At 36.6% G+C, this 21,769-nt stretch overlaps 1 protein-coding gene across 11 annotated transcripts in view; it reads right to left on the minus strand.

Moving 5' to 3' along the window:
• Window positions 1–2,156: 2,156 nt before the first annotated feature.
• Window positions 2,157–21,769, minus strand: part of MECOM (MDS1 and EVI1 complex locus) — a 571,831-nt gene continuing 552,218 nt past the window's right edge. For 10 of the 11 annotated variants that reach the window (XM_036445331.2, XM_036445329.2, XM_036445330.2 and 7 more), the window contains 7 exons: window positions 20,360–20,526; window positions 19,200–19,277; window positions 14,658–14,827; window positions 12,368–12,512; window positions 8,318–8,554; window positions 7,275–7,458; window positions 2,157–3,735 (listed from right to left, as the gene is read on the minus strand). In XM_036445331.2, the coding sequence (XP_036301224.1) occupies window positions 3,601–3,735; window positions 7,275–7,458; window positions 8,318–8,554; window positions 12,368–12,512; window positions 14,658–14,827; window positions 19,200–19,277; window positions 20,360–20,526 (1,116 nt within the window). In that variant the 3' untranslated portion in view covers window positions 2,157–3,600. The remainder of the gene's footprint in view (window positions 3,736–7,274; window positions 7,459–8,317; window positions 8,555–12,367; window positions 12,513–14,657; window positions 14,828–19,199; window positions 19,278–20,359; window positions 20,527–21,769) is intronic. The other variant, XM_036445332.2, reaches the window with a different exon arrangement.

A 21,769-nucleotide genomic window follows, 5' to 3' on the forward strand; every position in this document is an offset into this window, starting at 1 on the left:
TGGCTGGTGGTCATTATCTGAAAATAAAAGCAGAGTCTTTGATTGGGCTTTAGCTGTCCTTGAATTTTTTTTGAGACCTCTCAACAACTATTCTGGATGTGTCATGTTTTTCAAAGGACTGAGTTTTTGGTTATTTATTTTTTTCCAAGCCACATATTTATTCAAGAAACATCTCTAATTTTGTTTTCTTTTTTTAGAAAACATCCGTTTCCACTTTTGTATAGCCTACAATAGATTTCTATTATATTGATATTCTAATTTTCCTGTTAGCATAGTGCTTGCATATGTGTGTCTGTACGCTATGTGTACACAAATACACACATATTGTATCCCCTTAACTATTACAATGAAAGTTAGAAAATGCCTTCATGTATAGAACTTTTACCAAATATTCCCAAAAATGTACTTTGATCTTTTATTTTTTATTGATCTCAGAAAGGAAGGGAGAGGGAGAGAGAAACATCAATGATGAGAAATAATCATTGGTTGGCTGCCTCCTGCACACCCCACACTGGAAATCAAGCCCACAACCTGGGCATATGCCCTGACCAGGAATCAAACCATGACCTTCCGGTTCATAGGTGGATGCTCAACCACTGAGCAAAGCTGCCTGGGCTACTTTTATATTTTTGACCTTCACAGAAACCCAATGCAGTAGCAGGAGAAGCAGGTAGTATTTCCCTAGTTTCACAGATGAGATTTTGGGAAGCGTGTGATTTGCCTGAGACCTCAGAGCCAGTAGAGCTATATCCAAATCCAATATTATCTTCTCCATATCTTACTGCCTTCCCATAGGGTCATGCAGTAGAGGGCTGCTGGTGAAATGAATGGAAAGGAGAACAGAAATGGAAGGCTTGAAAGACTTTCGGGAATTTGGATGGACTAATATTAGCAAACAACTGAAATGTCACGCTCAAAGTCGAACAAGAATTCAGTGCATTGGGGGCATTTGAATTGCTTCAGAATTTATGGATATATTCTTTAAAAAAGGAAAATGTGCATGTTCCAGTTCTCCATTTTATGTCACAAATATGAGATTCGTCTTCTTCTTTATAGACCAGATTTACAGCTTAAATGTACTTTCTGAATACTTCTTCTGGTGCACACTTTCTATTTTTAAAAATTCATATTTATACCCCATATATTTAATTCCTATATTACTGACATTTAGGAAGGATGTGAGGAAGTTTATGTATCTGGCATTGTGGTTAAGAGTAAATAAATAAATGAATAAAGAAAATGTGTCTGGATCTATTTCCATGTGTCACACTTATTTATTTTTCAGGCCTTAAAACCTCTACAACTGGTCTAAATTGCAATAGTCATATTCTAAAACAATTGGCTGTATTTAAGCAGCAAAATATGTTCATAACTGGTCCCCCACTAGAGAATTTATCATATGAAAACACACTTCACATTCCAACCCTGTGTGTACATATATAAACACACATACAATTATGATCATAAAAGTCAGAGTTCTATTACTTACATAAGTGAGAAGTAGAAAACTTAAATTTTCAACAAAATTGAAATGATTGAAGAAATTACAGACCAAACTTGATGGATTATGCAGCAACTGCTAACTGATCATTTTAAAGAACTTGTAGCAATATACAAAAAAATACAGGGGTCTTTTTTTTGCCTTATTAAAGAAAGAAAACACACAATTATATCTACCCTCTGTTTATAACCACAAAAACACGACAATTGCACATGGACAGACTTAAAAAGATCACAGAAGATGTAAAGGGCTTGTTTTCCCCCCTTGTGAATCAGTTAACAGTATTCATATAATCAAAAGCAAAAACTCCTTTGGCATGCACTATGTGAAATCCAATTGAAAAACTGTAGGCTGTTTTGTCCTAATTAAAACGGGTGCTGCAGACAGACGTGGAGTGATAGCAGAGAGCTGCACATGAGCACTGGCTTCGTACCACAGAGAGAAAGTTGAGAACGATGATTTGGAGATACCCTAACCCCTATGGGCCAAGGGTTATCCCTTATCTCATCTCAAAGCAATAAAACCACCACGCTCTACATCCCATGTATCTGGAAGGGCATCAGGGCCCCAGTCATCATATCTTTAGATCAATGGGTCCCAAAGGGAAACGAAAATTGCACGAGAAGGGAAAACACCACACAGTGGGGAAAAGAACCATTTTTGTAAGTCTTTATTTTTTAGTTGCTCCTCCATTGTAATGCACTGAAAGGCATAACAGTTTATATTGTACAAAGCATTTGAAGAAAGTACCTCAACTTGCCGATTATTTCAAAATGAGATTACAAACAAAAAAGAAAACAAATCTGGTTCCCCCGATAAAGGGCAAAATAACTGAATACAGTCTGTTATTTACGTCTCTCTTTTAACATAAGATCTGGAACACTTCATTTTACAAATAGGATTAACATGAACATAACATCACACAAGCTTGCAGACAACCAGCATAAAATATGGGTACAGTTTTCAATCAGAAGAATCATGCTTTCATGAAAGAAATTATAATTGTTTATACAATTGAATCGATTTTCAGTATTACAAAAACTAAGTTGCATCTATTCGTATTTAGCTCATTAAGAAAGGAAAAACGAAACAACAACAAAAGGAATGTTAAGAAAAGCCAAACCCCATTGGGCACTCCCCATACACAGGTCGAGTCACCTTGGTCCTTAGAAATTTGGAAAGGGGTGTGCCTCAGACTTCATAAAGTAGTGGCTGACTGGAACAGTGCTATTTTAATCAACAAACAATAGTTTGCCAACAAATAAATACAGGATACACGCAACACACAAAAAAAATTAAACATTAAAAAAAAAACAGTGACATGATTGTCTAAAATAAAAGATGTTGTTATAAGGATTTGGCAAACAGTTATTAGTGTAGTGGTACAGTGATACTGGTGATGGACAGGTTACTTCACTGACTTAACCTCTTTTGAGCATTGAACATCCATAGTTTACAATATACACATACCCTTTCTCCCTAATTTTAAACAAGGTACTTAAGAAGGCAAAAAGTGAATGGAAAACAAGTCCTCTATGTTCATCAGTTTCTCTAGTAATCGAGTATGCATTTCATCCAACTACTTCCATCCTCAAAGGGTTAAATTACATAAAACTTTAACAAAGAAAAGAAAATTAAATCTGTAATTAAAAGCAACTGTTCCCAATCAAGTGTCAGGTGATCTTGGACAAAAACAAATTAAAAAAAAATTCAGTTTCTATGGAGTGTTCGTTCCTATCAATGCTGCCATCTCAACTGCCCCCCTCCCCCACCCCCTCTCTGGGGCAGGGCGGACTGGAAGATGCCTTTTCCCCAGCAAGGTTTTCATGTTCATCGAATCGCTCTCAGTCGCATCGATCCTCCGGAAGTCAGCAGCTGCCTTTGCTGTGCAAAACAAAATATCGAGAATAAATAGCTTCCTTTCTTTCTTTCTTTTGCTCTCTTTCTTTTTATTCCTCATTCAGTTTAAAGTCACCGGACTTTAAATGAGTGACCCTTCGGGTTTCTAAGGCATTCTGCTCAGCAGTCTTTTAAATAGTCCTATAGGAAAGAGCCGTGCTACTGCTGGACTTGGTCCCACTCGGTCAACCTTGGGAATGTCATACGTGGCTTATGGACTGGATGGCACTGGATTCAGCGGCAGCCCTGGCCATACTGTGCCACACGTTGGAAGAACTGTGGGATGTCGAATGGAGGGACTCCTTCTCAGACAATGACAACATCATAGCATATGCCTGGGGTAAAAAAAAAAAAAAAAGGAGAGTCTCAGTAAATGGCATTTGAAACACATCGCTTTTAATTTGAAGAACAGAGTTGGTGAATGTCAGAGAGAGAAGGGCTGAGTAGGAGCTTCCCCATGGGAGGGTTTGAAAAGGCTGTGGAACATTTTTGTACGCATGTGTTTTAATGTCATGGAATTACTGCTGGCCTGCAGTGCCTAGGGACCAAAACGGTGATAGGATCTACAGAACAAAACATTAATTATCCTATCTAGCATTTCAGTAGTGCCTCCATTAAGAAACAGGAGTCACTGCCTTCCAACCATAATAAATCAATCATGCATCCGCTGATCATGCACGCATTCAATGCACCAAAAATATCATTGTGTGCTTATGATGGAAACTGCAAATATGAATAAGACATATTCATATTTGACGGCACTGTGGTCTAGGAAAAGAAACAGTCCATGGACTCCTGCATTTTATAACTGAGAGCACTGAAAGTGAAATGACTTGCCCAAGGTCACTTTGACCAATTAGTGAAGAAGGCGTAATTTGAATGTATTTCTGCCTAACTTTTCATTCAATGTTGTTTTTCCAGTTCCCTTCCATGCTTAAAATATTCAATGCTGACACCCAAAGTCTTTGAAAGTTGAGGTAGATCAAGTCAGGTCTATCAAACAATACAATAAGACAGCAAGACCCAACAGCATCTTGCCCCACACGTGCTCCAGTGCCTGCTGCGCAGTAGGTGCTGGGAGGTGCTCTATGCGGAAGTGCCCTTTCTTCCCTGTTATCATGTCAAATTGTAAATAACCGTTCAGCGAATCCGCCACTTGCTGCCAAGTAAAATATTCAAATGAAATGTTTGGTCTTGACTTGGGAGTGAACTTTTCACTGTTGATTTGCTATTGTTGGTCTCATCCATTGCTAAACTTGCTTGTCAAAATGCTGCTGAAGTGGAATCATTAAAGTCCTGCCAAAGACATTCCACTGTCTGTAAACAAAGACAAAATGCCTCTGTTGTAAAGCAGAATTTCATCTCTGGGAGTCATGCTGAGACATGTGGCTGGTCTGTGGTTTCTTCCTAATCATGGCATTCAGTTAGAAAATCTGCCCTTGCAGGCTGGTTTTGATTTGCAGGGTCATCGCTCTAAATGTACACATTTGACTCTTATGCATGCAATTTGCCTTCTGGACCTCTACAAAATCTCAGTAGATATCTAACAAACATGTCCTAAGCCTCAACACTATTCCAGGAATTGTGTTAGGTCTCAGGGAATCAAGGATAAACAATCTGAAGTCCCTGTCCTTTATATAGTTTAAATTATGGGTGACATGAGCATTGAAATGAAACTTATCTATTCTAATTATGTACTCAGTGTTAGAGAGCAAAGATAAAAACTATTGTGAAATGGTTTTTAACAAAACCTATTCTGATATTTGGAAAGCTGAAAGAGAGTACAGAGAAAAATTTGGAATCCTGAGTTTTAATCCTGGTTTCTCACCTCAACTAGTTGTGTGACCTTTAGCAAGTTGCTTAACCTTTCAAGGTCACTTTCCTCATATAAAACGGAAATTATAACAAAAACCTGCCTCCAATGGTTGTCGAGGAATCATAGCACTAACTTCCACAAAATGTCTAGGTCTGTGTACCTAACATAAATAGTACCCATAATCATAAAATTAATTTTTGTAGGATAAGGTTTTTCAGAGAGGATTCCAGGTAACATGTAGCCACTGTTGTATTAGTCAACTCTCTGGGACTCGATCACTATGAAAATCACAGAGTAAATAGAGGAATGTTTTGAGTAAAGCATCTGCCTTTTGGTAATCAAAGGAAATAAACATTTTCATGCCCAAGGATCAGTTTCCAGCACATAACTGGAAGTTAATAACAGTCGAATAAATGAATAGTCTCATGAAAGACAGTTTGCAGAAAGGCCTGACTATTTTCAAACCAATACATATGACATTATCAAGTAACAATAAAAATATGAGCTAGGATTGCACAATGCTATTACTTCTGGTGATGGTAATTGTTAGCTCAGCGAGGCAGTCACTTTATGTCAAAAATGCTGGTACTGAAATATATATCACACCAGTTATCTCTAGATTTTCAGACCCTTCTGCTTTCCATTCACTTCTGACAGTTTAAAGGATTTTTAGTTATTATGTCTTATAATAAAAAGCGTTTTTGTGGAATAATTTTTTAATAATTAAAAAGAGCAAAGAAAACCAGTGACCCCCAATTATCTCTGATCGACTAGGAAGGAAGAATGGAAAATCAAGGGTTTAAAACAATATTGGCCACCCTAAGGTTGCCTCAAAGTGAAAATGAGGTGTCTACTCTTGCTAGTTTACTTTTCACTTTAGCAACCAAACAATTCATTTATATCCCCATTGACTTATCCTGGATATCTTCTCTATTCACCCCACTTTACAATGAGGGCATGGTACCTACAGTCATGGTGCTCTGTTTCTCAAGTTCATGGAGTTTGGAAACTCCAGTGTTGGGGCAGGCTGCTTTTTCTTCCGTTCAGAAAGAACATTTATGTTGCCTGTTAGCATACACGGTATCTTAGAGTTTTTACTGAATTTACTGATTTGTAAAAACATATATTATTTCACTGGCAAAATATTTTCTCCACCTTAGTTGAGATATGACCACATTTGCTCTTAAGAGCAGCCCAAAACATCTCAGTCAAATAGAAAATGTACAAGTCATATGGTCACCACTTCCAAAATGGGTTAATGAGTCAAATACTTAGACCAAAGTGACCAAAAAATATGGAAGTTTCTTCTTTTTTTTTTTAATTGATCTGAATAAACAATCTGGTTGAGTGTGGATATTACACAGAAAGTGCTGACTTCCTCTTTTTGTGAGAAAAGATCTGTGGCTCTTTTAATTGGTGTTTAGGGATCATTAAATGGATTTATTTTAGTTACCACAGAGCTGATAGGATGTCATAGAGCCCAACAAACTTGGGCACTATTCATTAATTCATTCAATAAAAGCTGACACATTTTATTTCTAGACCTGCCTTTAAGTTGCTGCAGACTATCAGCAACTCACTTTATCTCTGATTTTAAGTTTATTCCTAGATTCTATAATTAAATGACTTGTAAATTAACTATATATAGTAAGGCACACAAAAATAGAGGATAGACTTCACTTTCTAAAATATCTTTAAATATAATTAGGTTGACATAAATTGTAGACACAAGGCAATTAGAAAACAATTATGATGTAATATATACGTAGGTGCAAGAGACATTATGGCCTATCAATACAGGAGTAAGAAAACTGGGACATAAAGGAGCCATTATTGCAGAATAGGGTTTGTCACAGAATTTCTGTGCAGAATGCGGCCATAGTAATTGCTATATTGGTTACCTATTCTGGATTTAGTCATAGGAAGCCAAGATGTGAACATCGTGAGTGAAGCATCTGAACCTGTTCAGATTCTAGCATACTGCAAACCAAGAATAGCTGCCTTGCGGCATCAAAGACACACTGTCACCAGGATGCCATACTGCCGGAAGATATATACCTGTGATTTGGACTTTCTGTGTAACGGCTGTTTAAGTTCCTCTGGCACATGGGAAGTACTAAAAGAAGAGAGCTCAGCTTCAGTATATTGATTATCTTCCATTTTCCTCATTTTGAGGCTATCTGTGAAGTGCCTTATATGATCTAGAGCAGAAAGTCCAATTTTGTATTCTTCCTCTTTATACCTAAAATGAACCAATAGGAGAGCACAGAGGATTTTTTTTTTCTTTTTCAGTATGTTATGCAACCAAATCACTTTTCATTTGAATCTATACAGTTGTCGAATGTCATATTATATTTGCAGGAAAAAGTAGCATGCATCAATTATTGGGTGCTTTAAAAGGTTCACAAATATTATATATTAAGATATATTTCTTTCAAAATTTTTCATAACTAAAGCAAGCATATATTTGACATAAAGAGGTAAAGTCAATGACATGTGGAATCAGCAATGCAGTGGAGACAGAATTCATACCTTTATCATTTCCATTTAAAATAAAGCCAGTTAAGATAATATTTAGTTAGCACCCACTATCCATATGAAGATATAATATTCCTATCAATTTAACTATCATGGTTAATTTTTCCATTTAAAAATATATCATCTATATGGAATATATATATATATATATATATATATATATATATATATATAAAGTGAAGTGAAATTTATCTCAATAATATTTAATTAATAACACCAGACTATTGCGTGAATAAGATAATGTTGAAAGCTCTTTTTCTATAAGTTTTTTAGGTAGAGTCTACATAAATGGTTGGGTACTTGTGTAATTTCCATTTACCCTCCCTATGCAGGTTAATCAGAGTTCCACAAACACTGATATATTTATATGCTTATGGGTTATGTTGATGGCCACCTTATCCTTACTGTGTACACTTTGCTAACTCAAATTCAATTTTTATGATTTATTGCTCACAAAACTGCTTATCACCTGAAATATTGCTCTAATGGAAGAAAGAGCCAGAGGAATTATAATCATGTGTATCTACTCTTGCTTATTTATTGATGTCACCCGAGCCACTTGCCTCACTGGGGATGTCTTGCAACTCATCTCCAGGGCGCTGGTTTCCTCATAGTCATCCTCAGGGTTTCCTTCATGCATACTACTTGTCACTGGTTCCTTTCCCATTTTCCCGGTAATATCATTGTCTTCGTCCTCCTCATCCAACAGCACCTCATCTTCTACTTCTTCATCATCCAGTAAATCTGAATTTTGACTGGTCACTAAAGCCTTCTCATCCTTAAAGTGGCTGCCATTCATTCTTTCAAAACCATAAGAAAGAAAGGGGTCCAGTTACTGGTTCCGTGTCTAAACATGCATTTAGCTTTATCATCATGTCTTCGTAACAGCAGTTTGCATTGTTAACACTTCGATAGTCATTTTATTGTTGATGCTTTGTGGCAACCATGGGAAAATAATGTAACCTCACCAATAAGAAAATAAAGAAAAAAATAATAATTGGGTGATTGTTCAGATTATAAATAGAGCCTCCAGCAGAATTGAAAAAACAATCCAGTCTCCAGTTCCTTATCAGGCTTTTGCCTGATAAATGATATTGTTATATGTGATATAAAAAGCACACCAATGTTTTCTCTACATAATGTAACCAATCACCATGTAAGTACCCACCAATTAAAATAATAGATTTCTGGAAAACTCAGATCCCTGAGCAACACTGTAAAAAGGTTCACACACATGTCTAAAGTGAATCTAAGAGTTCCAAAAAACTGGTAAGGTTGCTGCCAAAGACTGACCAGCGTTAGACATTTCTAGGTAACACTGGTGGGTATATGCCACTTACACATCTATTCACACTTTGAAATGTTCAAGGGCGCACTTCTTTGTACCACTTTCAAGTTACCCTTGATGGTGTGAATGTAAAAAAAGTTCCTTTATCCTATGATAACATTGAGGTGGGAAATGATCTAAAAACATAATTGTACAAATACCTTTGGAAGCTTACTTAAGCAAGTATGATGATAAAAAGGAAGACTATTTAAAAAGTCATTGGTAATATTTTAGGTTGTGGTTAGAAGGATTGCAATATGTGATTCAAAAGTTTAATTATAAAAAAAGTTAACTTAAATAGACATCCCAATTTAATACGTTTGAGAGCATTTATGAAACAAGGATTAAATTTTTTCAGCTTTACAGTAAACATTAAAATGTGTGTAAATTAAAGTTAAATTTCATGGTAAAATGTAAAAGCTGAAAAATAAGTTACAAAATAATAATCACTTGTTTTGTATAAGTTTGGGGAACGTTTTTATTCATACAAGGAGGAGAGAGGATGAGGCAGAACAGACTAGTGGCAAATGCTTGGGCTCTGAATATTTCAGAGACTATCTTCTCCTAACCATCTTCTTTTAAAGATATATGACCAGGGAAGTAAAGACACTTGCCCAAGTTCAAAAGCTTTTTAAGGATTAAGCCATCATAGGCATCCAAGTGTTCCAATTCCCAGACCATTCAAAATCTTTTCATTTTGTTTTATTTACTAATTAAAAACCTTGTGGACACTGTTATGTTATTGTTACAGTCATGTGCAATTTTAACATTTAATGTACCTATTTTTCTGATTATGGAAAATCAGGTACCAGTGATAAATCCATTACTTTCCCACATTAAAAAAAAAAAAAAGAGCATTTAAGGTTTAGATTCCCTGGGTAAAAAATAAATAAAACAATCTTGGGTGTGACAGATGCACATAATAAAAACCTATTGAACCAGCAAACATCATAATCATCATTATTAAGTTTTTTATACAACTAATTTCTTAACCACTTTTATCAAAGAATGATGAAAACATGTTTTGCACAGGCATAAATTATTAGTTTCCAGCAACACTGCCAACTTGCTCCTTTAAATGGGTTGAAATTGTTATTTTAAAAAATGAAAGAAAAAGTAAAAGAACAAAAGAGTGCATGGATGAAAACCAAAATTAACAAAGCCAACATGATTAAGAAAGCCTATTTGTTAATTATGCTTTCAAATGTGGCAACTTATCAGGGATAAATTATTCATCAAAAGTAGTCTGATAGGAGATGGGGGGGTAGTTAGATGACTCAATCTTCTTACTTCTATGCTGTTTAGACATGTTGAAGCCAGATGTTGCAGCTATAAAGTTCACAAATATGTGATTAAGGGCTAGAAAAATCTCAATAGGCATCTCAGAACCCAAGTTATATTTTTTGTTTGTTTACTATTTCTTATTTGCATCATGTAAATATCATTATCAAAATGTAAGATTATCTTTCTTATTTGTTACTAGTTTGTACCTTTGATGATCTGCCTGCCTCTCTCTCTCTCTTTCTCTCTCTCTCTCTCTCTCTCTCTCTCTCTGGTGAGCAAGGAAAAGATACATCCAACTGCACTTCTTAGAGGCTGAAAAAGGCCACACCATAGCAGGTCTCTCCTTTTTTCCCTTGATACACTTTTATACAACTTGAAGGATACAAGTGGTCATATATTTTTATGTTATTTTTAGGAAATAATGTTTACTTGAAGCTTGCCTTAATGGAAAAATTGTCTAACATAATTAACTTTGATTTTTAATGGCATCAAAAATAGAGAACACTAACAATAATACTTGTGTGGTGAAAAGTAATGGTACTTGTGTTAACTAATTCCATATGACTTTAAAATTTACACTGTAGTGCCCTGGCTGGTGTGGCTCAGTTGTTGAGCATCGACCCATGCATCAGGAGGTCGCACACAGCTTGATTTCTGGTCAAGGCAGATGCCCAGGTTGCAGGCTTGATCCCCAGTAGGGGGCATGCAGGAGGCAGCTGATTGATGATTCTCTTCATCATTGATGTTTCTATCTCTCTCTCCCTTCTTCTCTGATATCAATAAAAACATGTTTTTTAATTTATGATGCAGCATCTTAATTTAATAGGCCATTGGATAGTTATGTTTAGAAATATCTGATTCTCAATATATTTAATTTTAACTTACAGATAAGAAAAATCCAGTAGTTTTGGTGAAATCATGTTTCATTAACTTCATATAAAATGTAAAACACTAGGTAAGTGTTCTTATTAGCAGCATTAAAATTTTTCTTTATGAATTAAGCCATATGTGCTTAATGTTGATGTTGAGACAAGAGGGATCCAGTGCACCAGGTAACTAAAAGTAAGGATTATCCTACTCACTGCCACCAACATGACAGAATTCTATAGGCCTGCACTGATAGCATATAAGGAGGTGATAGAATCTTATTAAGAAGCCTCCAATGATTTCTAAAAGGAGACAGGTATGACACTCAATGGGTACTTTATATATACTAGTAAATATGTACAGATATATAAATATATATGCAGATATATACAGTCATACATAGTCATAAAATATGCATTATATACAACACATGACATATAACAGTAACCACTGTTGCCAAGTGATTCAAATGAATCCCTGTGGCATTGTTATCCCCTTCTACTTGTCAATTTTGATAAAAATATTCTAGTTAGCTATCAAGAAAGGCAGAACAGACTGGTGGCAAAAGCCTGGGCTCTGGAATCAGTCAGTCCAGGTAGAATCCCACTTATTGCTTATATGACCTCTGGCAAGTGTTTTAACCTTCAATGTCTCCATTTCCTTCAAAGATAAAATTACAGCTGGAACCAGTTTGGCTCAGTAGATAGACAGTTGGCTGCGGACTGAAAGATCCCAGGTTCAATTCCAGGCAAGGGCATGTACCTTGGTTGCAGGCACATCCCCAGTGCGGGGTGTGCAAGAGGCAGCTGATTGATGTTTCTCTCTCATCAATGTTTCTAACTCTCTATCCTTCTCCATTCCTCTCTGTAAAAAATCAATAAAATATATATTTTAAAAAAAAAGATAAAATTACATAATAATGGTCGCTATCTGGCAGTGTTGCTAAGACAATTAAATGAATCAATCCATGTGAAGCGCTTAGAAGAGCATTTAGTATTTAATCTCCAAATAAGTGCCAGCCATGGATGGTAGGAATAGTAGTAGTGTTATTAATAACAAAAATAAACACAAAAAATGTATCTGAAAACATGTTCGTTTCAGAAATCACGAGTTTACTAGTAAAAACCAGCTTTACCTCTCCTCTGTGTTCCTGGGAGACTGGCTGCCATGGTTGCTATTCCCAATGAAATTTCTAATTTCTGTGAAGTAAGCATCTTCCTTGTCATCAAGAATCGCACCTGTGCTTTCCAGTTCAGAATGAGGCGAAGATGTTGCCGTACCTGAGGGGAGAGCAGGTCTTATGTGAAAAGAACTATTATTTCGGTGGCAACTTATTTTGAAACGCATTCCTTCTCCATTGGGTCAGTGTTGTTTCCCAAAACAGGCTCCTTGAATATTAATAATGGTAACTTTAGGAGGTCAAGGCCGTCCTAATTTATCACAGTACACATGCCAATGAAACTCCCTGGGGGAATATTTTGAGCCATTGGACTCATAAGGTATAGTCTCCCAAAGATGTTATTTCTCCCACCAGCTTCCTCTTATCCCCACTGTGACATGGGAATGGTTTTGTTCATATAACAAAGGGAGAGGGTGAAGCAAATGACAGAGAGGTCTTCAGTGGCTTCTGCCAGAAGAAACTACAGCAGTCCCGCTGGCAGTCAACATGCATTTATTGCTCCAGTGCTAAAGTGTGTTACCAAAACAGACTGACAACATGCAGAACAATCTGCATTCTGACTTGGGGGGCTGAGCCATCAGTAGACTGTGCACGGTAGAAACCGGTTTGGCTCAGTGGATAGAGCATCGGCCTGGGGACTGAAAGGTCCCAGGTTCAATTCCAGTCAAGGGCATGTACCTTGGCTGTGGGCACATCCCCAGTAGGGGGTGTGCAAGAGGCAGCTGATCGATGTTTCTATCTCATCAGTGTTTCTAACTCTGTCCCTTTTTCTTCCTCTCTGTAAAAAAATCAATTATATATACATATATATATATATATATATATATATATATATATATATATATATATAAAGAAAAAAAAGGACAATATTAGGTGGTCTACAGGTTCTTTACCTAAAATATTTAGAATCATAATACCTGCATCACCTGATTGTTGCAAGGCTTCCATAAATGTTCACAATTATAAACACTTTATATGTGGTCAGACTCTACACTAACAGTCACTTCATGCCCACAAAAAGCCAACAATTTAACAGTTCATCACAATAGCCCACATGGCAAAACCAAGGGGTTTAGAACTTCCCTCAACTTAATACATGTATAAACTGGGTCAACAAGCAAATATTCAGCTTTGACAGATTACAATTTTTAACTTATCTATTTTACTTCTGAAATAATTTTAACTAGAACATTTTCGTAGCATACTGTAAGGGTGCGCAGTGTTAGAAAGTATAGCCAGTTGTATATTAGACTAGACTTCGGTCTCTAAAATCTGATATTTTAAAATCATGATCATTTGATTTCTGGTTTTGGGGGAAATGAACAGTATTATAACTAGCTCTAAGTAGAAGTCATCCAAGATCATAAGTTATATGCCTGTACAGTGGAGGAAAAATTCATAAAAGAAATGCATTCCCTAAATAAAGATTTATACCTTGTATAAATCCAATTCTTTTCTGTTCTTAAAAATCTCTTTTCCTGAACTCCATATTCACCTCTTCCTCCCACCCTCCCAGGTCACTTCCTTAATTTTCTCCACAGATTGGCTCCACACACATATGCCAGCAGATTAATTGTTAGTTAATGGCTTAGTATCTAACTATTGGAATCCAAAGGCAAGAAAACCCACCATCGCTTCCATGTGCTAACACTTCTGAGCTAAGGGAAGTTTTTTGTTTGCTTGTTTTTGCCACTTTTAACTTAATTCTACATCAGAATTTGTGATCAAAACTACACTCCACTGTCATTTGCTAGGGGTGACTCTGATCATGTCCACACTCTTCTATCAGTGATCTCTCACAAAGTTACCCAGCAGAGATTCTCCGAGCTCCAGCACTGCTGCAAAAGCAGCCACGGGTGTCTGGTCAATATTCAGAACGTGGTGTTCTGGTGCTGCGCTCCGGAAACCCTACACTCCCGGGGCACAGCCTGTGCCAATAGGTGGAAAGATTGTTCCCCACAATTCAGGAAATCTTGATTTTCTAAGCCTCCTGAGAGTCTGAGTCACGCTCCTCTCAGAGACTGCCCACGGAGATGAATCCAGGGGAAGAAAAGATCCTTCAAATAAGGCTCTGAGTTGTATATTATGCAATGCTCACATCATCCTAAAATCTCCAGGAAAACAGGCTGCAAATTTTTCCAACAGGATCTGATTTCAGAGACCACGTGGCATGAGAGAAGCAAGATTATCATTTCACATTTTTTAAAAAAGCCATCGTCTCCTCACAACACAACTGATTACCTACCAGACATGTTCCCATTCTCGTGTTTCTTTAGGTGTCTGTCTAGGTTGGTTTGTTGACCAAAACACCTATCACATAAGTGACACTTAAAGGGCTTCTCCTTATTGTGGATGTTGCGAACATGCCGCTGCAAGTTAGAAGATATGCTAAAGGATCTGTCACAGTATTTGCACCTGAAAAATAAACACAGAGAATGTTCGTAGGCAAGCTAAAAGGTATTTCTCAAGAACAATAACCCAGAATTATGACCTAGAAAACAAACATTTTGGAGAAAGGGATTAGGCAAGAACACTGTTCACACGGTTGATATTTGAATTCCAATAGATAGGTTGCCTTAAAGATTTTCAGGACTTTATGGAAAATGTTCATAAAAATATTGGTGATTTGATGGTTCCTAAACTTAACTAGCATAATCAGTTCTAATATTTAAAATAAACCTCGTAAAATTAAGAACATTAAGAAATACCAATGTTGTTTTATTTTTCCCTAAGAACTTGCAATTAAATCATTTTTCAAACAAACATGAAGCAAATCCACAAATTCTGAAAATAAAGTGAAAAGATTATTTTTATAAAAAAATATGTCCATTTAATTAAATACTTTCTTAGTAAATTTCACTTTCTCAATTGCTAATCCTAAAGGGAATTCTTTTATCTTCTCCAAAATAGCAATAAACTTTCCAAACTTTTAAAACTGAAAAAATGTGAATACTTTAGTCTGATACCAAAGATACTGATTTTTATAATCAGTGGAGATTAAGATTCCCCCAAATCCTTTAGTCTATTAATTTTTACACTTACGAAAGAAAGAAGAGTGCCACTGCATTCTCCTTTTGGAATAAAAATAAGTCTCCCTTCACTCAACTCTCCTCTCCACTCCCCCAGTTTTCCATTTCTATTTTTGTTGAAGTGTCTGTGGCAGTTCTGAACCAGGTCAGTTTTTCAGGAAAGCACTTATTATTAGTTAGCTAATATTTGCAAGTTTTCCTTTCGACACAAAATGAAAATGTAATCCCTCTCCCACCCAGCTCTCACGGCTGAGAAAAACAAGTGGTAATTTATGGGGTATTCTCTAGCATCTTAAAGTAGAGATTACATTGTGCGCTTTTGTATTAATTTTTGTACGTATATTGCATGAAAGGAAAATATCAAGTTTCCCCAGATAACTTTTAAGTGAAATTTTTTAACTTAGCAGCCAGAAATTTCTTCACTCATTCTTCCATGTGTGAAGGGCCCTTCTCCTCCCACTTCTGAATGCAGACTCAGTGGCTCAAGTGCTCTCCATCAAAAATCACCCCATTCCACGCCAACTATTTGGGCTTCTACGGCTGTCTCTAGGTGATGCCAGAAGTCTCGTTAGTTCAGTGGGGAAAAGAAATCTGTTAAACTAGTTACTCTGGCAAAGTATCAATAAACCAACTCAAGGACTGATTTAATGTTCCCCTTTAAGAAACTATTCTGGCATCATGAGGTTCCTCAACTTTCCCCACTTATAATATTAATTTAAAAGTGTGTGAAACCCTACATTGATAGTAGTTGTAATATTTTAGCCTCTATTTTTGAAAAAAAAAATATATATATACATACATACACAGGATGGGGCAAAAGTAGGTTTATAGTTGTGCGTATGGAAAATAATACAATAATTAATAAATAAATAATTATACAAGAATAAACCCTGTTTCACATACTCACAACTGTAAACTTACTTTTGCCTGACCGTGTGTGTGTGTGTGTGTGTGTGTGTGTGTGTGTGTGTGTGTATAAATGAAAGAGAGAGAAAGAGAGAGAGAGAGAGAGAGAGAGAGAGAGAGAGAGAGAGAGAGAGAGTGAGTCTTGGCCTTCTCCATAATAACTGCCAACTTCCAGGGCTCACTGCAATGACAGCCATGGTGCAGTGAGCACAGCTGTGCTGTATGCTAAGCAGAACAACCTGGGAAATACTGATAAAGAAAACATATCTTCCCATAAAACACTTCAGAAAACTTTCCACTCAGAACAGTTTCTACACAAATTGTAAGGAAGAGAGATTTTGTCTTTGACATGCTTCCAACTTTCTGCCTGTATGAAAAGGGGCTTTTCCAAATTTAATAAACATCATCTACTCTAATATAAATAAAATTGGCCAATAAGGATAATAATTATCTGTTACTTTGTATCTTTCCTTTGTTAATGTCTTGGCCAAAAGGTTGAGTGCTCTTAAATAAAAAATAAAAAAAGAATTTTTTAAATCATTCATTCCATTCTTCCCAAATAAACTAGGAGGTGGTTAAAAGTCTAAGTTTCAGAAATACTTAAAATCAATAAACACATAACACAATCATAAGCAATAAACTAGTGAGAATTTGGATGTAAACAGGGTCAATGGGAGCCTTTGGGGTCAGACATGAGATATAAACCCTGGTATGAGAGCTCCAGGCCTGGGTTTTAAATCTGGGTCTATCAGCACCAGACTTTATAGAAAGCCATTAGCAACTGTGGCTCTGAATATATTCACTTGTAAAACAGAGGAGCTGGGTAAATAATTAAGATCTCTAGCTATGCAAATACTTTGATCTGTGTTTTTAAAAATACACAGACAATAATAGCCCCATAATTGAGATAGAATAACACCCCTGAATTGAGGTATAAAGAAAGAGTAAACTGAGCATCTATAATAATAAAAGCATAATATGTAAATCAACTGAACTTCCAAACAGCAGAATGACCTTCCCGACGACCTTCCCAACGATCACATTATGACACTCACTGGCACCAGGCCAGCCAATGTGGGTGCGATGCAATTGGTCGGGGGCCAGGCCATCGCCCTATGATTGCCCTGCAGAGGGAGGCCCAAGACACTGGCTAGCATGGCGATGGATCAATGGGAGAGGGGCCTTCACAATCACCCCAAAGAGGGAAGCACAGGCCACCGACCAGTATATCGTGGTAAGTGGGTGGGGCCTCCCTCTATGAAGGCAATCATCATGGAGTCCGGCTGGGTGGGCAGGGCTTACCTCTTTGGAGTGATTGATGGCAGAGACCTGCAATCCATTGCCCCAAAGAAGGAGGCCCAGGCTACCCAGCAGCAACACTGTGGCAGGTGGGCAGGGCTTCCCTCTGCAGGGATGATCCATTGCAGAGCTCTAGCTGGGTGGAAGGACCTACCTCTGTGTGGGGCGATCCATCAAGGAAGCCCAGGCCAGGTGGGCGGAGCCTACCTCTGCAGGGGAGGCGGAGAATCAATGGTGGGGCTCCAGGACTGTGAGAGGGCACAGTCTGGGCTCAGAGACTCTCCACTCCCAAGTGCATGAATTTCATGACTAGGCCTCTAATAGTATCATAGGTGCTTACCAGACCCCTTGGCCATTAGAAAATTTAAGTGTGGACATCTTAAACACAATTTCCCAGAAATCTAAATTTTTTTTCCAAAAAGGAAAGCACTTAAAACTTTCCATTTATATATATCTCCGAGACCTATTATATCAAGTGTATTCTATCACATATAAAATATAAATATCACTTATGATTAGTCATTTATAAAACATGTAGGAAAGCAAAGAATCTCAGAAAACACTTCATTAATTTTTGCTTAAGTCCTTCTAGTTTTCTCCTTAAATTTCCATTATCTTCAAATAAGCATGGGTCTGCCCATTTCTTTTATTCTATGCATGTAAAAAGACTTTGAAACCTAATAAATAATTTATTTTTTAATGGAAGAAGTGAGCATTCAGACAAAAATAATTTTACACATATGCAATGCATAAGAATTTCAAAGCAGAATGAAATTACACTATCACTAAAGATAAACAACATTCATTCTTTGAAGAAATATTTATGAGTACCTAATACTATGTGCAAAGCATTGCACAGTAAATAATGTAGGTTATATTTTAAAACTGGAAGGGAGAATACTGATTACTTTCATTTCTTAGTAAACAATAATATTAAAATTAGATATGTGCTCATATGTCTTGTGGCTGATCTTGACATTTAACAGAATAAACTAAGAGGTACTTTGGAGATTGTTGGTGGAATTGCCCCTCTTCCTATAATATGTTCTATTTACTCATTCGACCCCTAAATCCACATTTTTCCCCTCCCAGGTTTAAGGTTCATTATTTTAACCTCCTAATGAGAACTGTGGGCATTAACTCAATTCTACTGGGAAAGCAAAGTAGTAATATCCCAGTTGTTAACTCCCAGCCGAGATTTAAGGTTTAAAAAAAAAAAAGAAGCTATAAATGCTATGATTATTTTCAATTAAATAGCACTAATTATTGAGAAAAGAGAGAATAAAATAATTTTTAAATGACCAACATTGCTTAAACATATCTGTTATAGATGTTACTAGAGCTTTTAAACTGAGATATAGGAAGTTTCAATTAAATAAATTAGGATTCTTCTAATTTTCATCCTAGCCATTAATTAATTCTTCTTTGACTCAAAATTAAACAGACATACATTTAGATATGTCTCAAAGTAGTTTCCATTAAAATTGTGGCAATATGTCCACTTTAATTACTACAATATTAATCAAGATATTTAGTAAAAATCACTGTCAAACCTGTAAGGCTGCTCTCCTGTGTGGGTTCTCAAGTGCCGTGTGAGGTTTGCAGACCTTGGAAAAATCTTGCCACAGTATCTGTTATGAAAAGATGTTTATAAGAGAAAGTCAGCACAATTGACCTTGTTTCACTCTAGCCGCATAGAAGCCAGATGCTTATTCCCGATTTAATTAATCCTGCATGGAACTCACATGTCTTTGGTATTTAAAATTTGCAATAAAGCCATTCTAAAGATATAAATAACTCTACAAATGAAGGCTGCATTATGAGATCTGGTTGAATTTGGTGATGCATAAACAAGCAGTTTATGAAAACAGACTTTCGTTTTGATGACCCCCATACGCCTCTTTTATTAACTCTGTATCTTTATATTCATGAAACTGAGCCAGACAAGGGAATAAAAAAAAAAATGACAAGAGTCTGGGTTGATGTAAACAGATTTCAAATGTTTCAGCTCATTTTACATGTTAACCACAGTGACAACTCTCTGTACATTGAGTGGTATCAGAGCAGACAAGATTCTAAGACCTCATCCATCAAGGTATGTCCCTGTAAAATCTTTTCTGGAAACAGAGTGACATATTTTCCAAAAAGCAGATAAATTGATTTGCCTGAGTCAGATGCCCCAAATTTCTGAAGACAATGTAGAAATTATAAGCGTAATTTATTTTTAAAAAAGAGAAACAAAAAACAAGCTTTGCTGTACTCCTGATGAGTAACAAGAAACTTATTAACTAGCTTTCTTCACTTATCGACCTTATTCGTCCTTCATTAATGGCCTTATTTTTCAATGCCACGACAATTAATAAATGTATGCTTGAGGACAGTAGTAGTATACTTTGGGATGAAAATAATTAACTGTGAAAGAAAATTCATAAATATCAAAGTGAAACAAGCAGATAGCATTTGGACTGCTTCCAGCCTCATTTATCACAACCAAATGGCCTGTGTTAAAATTCTCATTTAATAATAATTTTTTAAAAACCACCATTTTTATACCTCACTAAATAAAGAGTACTTTGAAGTGCTCAAGATCTATCATGGTCGCGATTAATCATCCAATCAAGAATAATTTCCAAAACAAACAGCAGGGCCTTTGAAATCAGAAAGGGGGGGGGGGGATTTTTGGAAAGGCAGCCATAATTAACTTGGCAGTTACCTGCAGGTATAGCGCTCCTTGCCTTTCCTCAGGAGGTTCTCTGGCAGGGCATTGGGAGGCGCTCTGAAGTTGAACATGGATGGGACTGACTGTAGAAGCTCACTGGCCTCCGGTTTCAGGGCGCTGAAGCTCTCCAGCTTCTCTGCCATGTTTTCAATAGCTGACATCTGAAAGGCAAAAAGCACAAAACCATGAAGGGCCCATCTGACGCCTTTTCCTCTGTAATCATCCCTAGCAAACCATGAGCATCGTTAATAAAAAGGAAGCATCAGATCTGCTGAATAAAAACAGTCTGTAGAGAGAGAGGTCGTGGTGTCCCCAGATTAAACAAACAGTAAGAGAATTTAATGATGTTGGAAATAATAAAGGTTAGAAAAGCTCATAAAATGCTGGGTATCCCTTTTCATAGAACCTTGGCTAGAGCATTTTATAATAATCTGATGTGCGACCGAGCAATGAAATATATGAGAGATAATAAAGCTGAATTAGATTTTTATTAAATTAAGTGAGAGCACTGGTATCATGTTATGGATACCGACAGTAAACTGGAAATTATAGGGAAAGGTTCTGTAGGCCTACCTAGTTAATAAAAACCATAGGAAGCATGAAGTCCCATGAAAAGAACTCACAGCATGAAAAACACCAAGTATTTCAAAGTTACGTCTTAAGCCAAATGTGTCTTACTCAGAAAGAAAAATTAAATGGGTAAGAGGTGTTTTGCCTAAGAGGATCTTTATTAATATCTGGACATACCACATTTTAAATGGGATTGTATACAAATAATTTTGATAACAAATTAATTTGTTCTGGATAAAGACCGAGTGGGAAGGACAGTTCACATAACTTCATATTACATAATTTGGCATGGGTGTTATAAGGGGAGTAATTAGGGTAGTCACATTCTTAGAGAAATATTCTTGGAAGAAATCTACGCTGCCCAAGTCTTCCCCTCACACAACCTAACTTATTTTGCTTATAACCTTCAAGTTTTTGTCCACCTGCATATGTATTTGACCCTGTCACACTCAGAGGGTGGCATTGACTTTTAAAGTTACTTGATCCTTAACGTCCACAGTTAGTGGGACTATCCCCTTTCCTTCAACACTCTCAAAATGTTGAGTTTCCTCAGAGCTTACATTTTATTTGGAAGCTGCTTACTACTGAATTTTTAAGTAGAAAAAGCAAACTCTCCGGCCGTCTTGTTAAATCAACTCCCCCATTATTTATTTGGTTCTCAGGGCACTATGCCACTGGAGAGCTCAGAGAGCTGTTAAAAAGGTGTTTGCACTCTATATGCACTCTGTATGTTTCTCAAAGAGCTGGGGTGGTAGACCAGAAGACTCCAAGCAAGGATTAAAAATGGTAACAACTGCACAGTCAAGCAACTGTTCAACCCAACAGGATGATTCT

This window comes from Pipistrellus kuhlii, unplaced genomic scaffold, assembly GCF_014108245.1.
Source record: "Pipistrellus kuhlii isolate mPipKuh1 unplaced genomic scaffold, mPipKuh1.p scaffold_m20_p_2, whole genome shotgun sequence".
NCBI lineage: Eukaryota > Metazoa > Chordata > Mammalia > Chiroptera > Vespertilionidae > Pipistrellus > Pipistrellus kuhlii.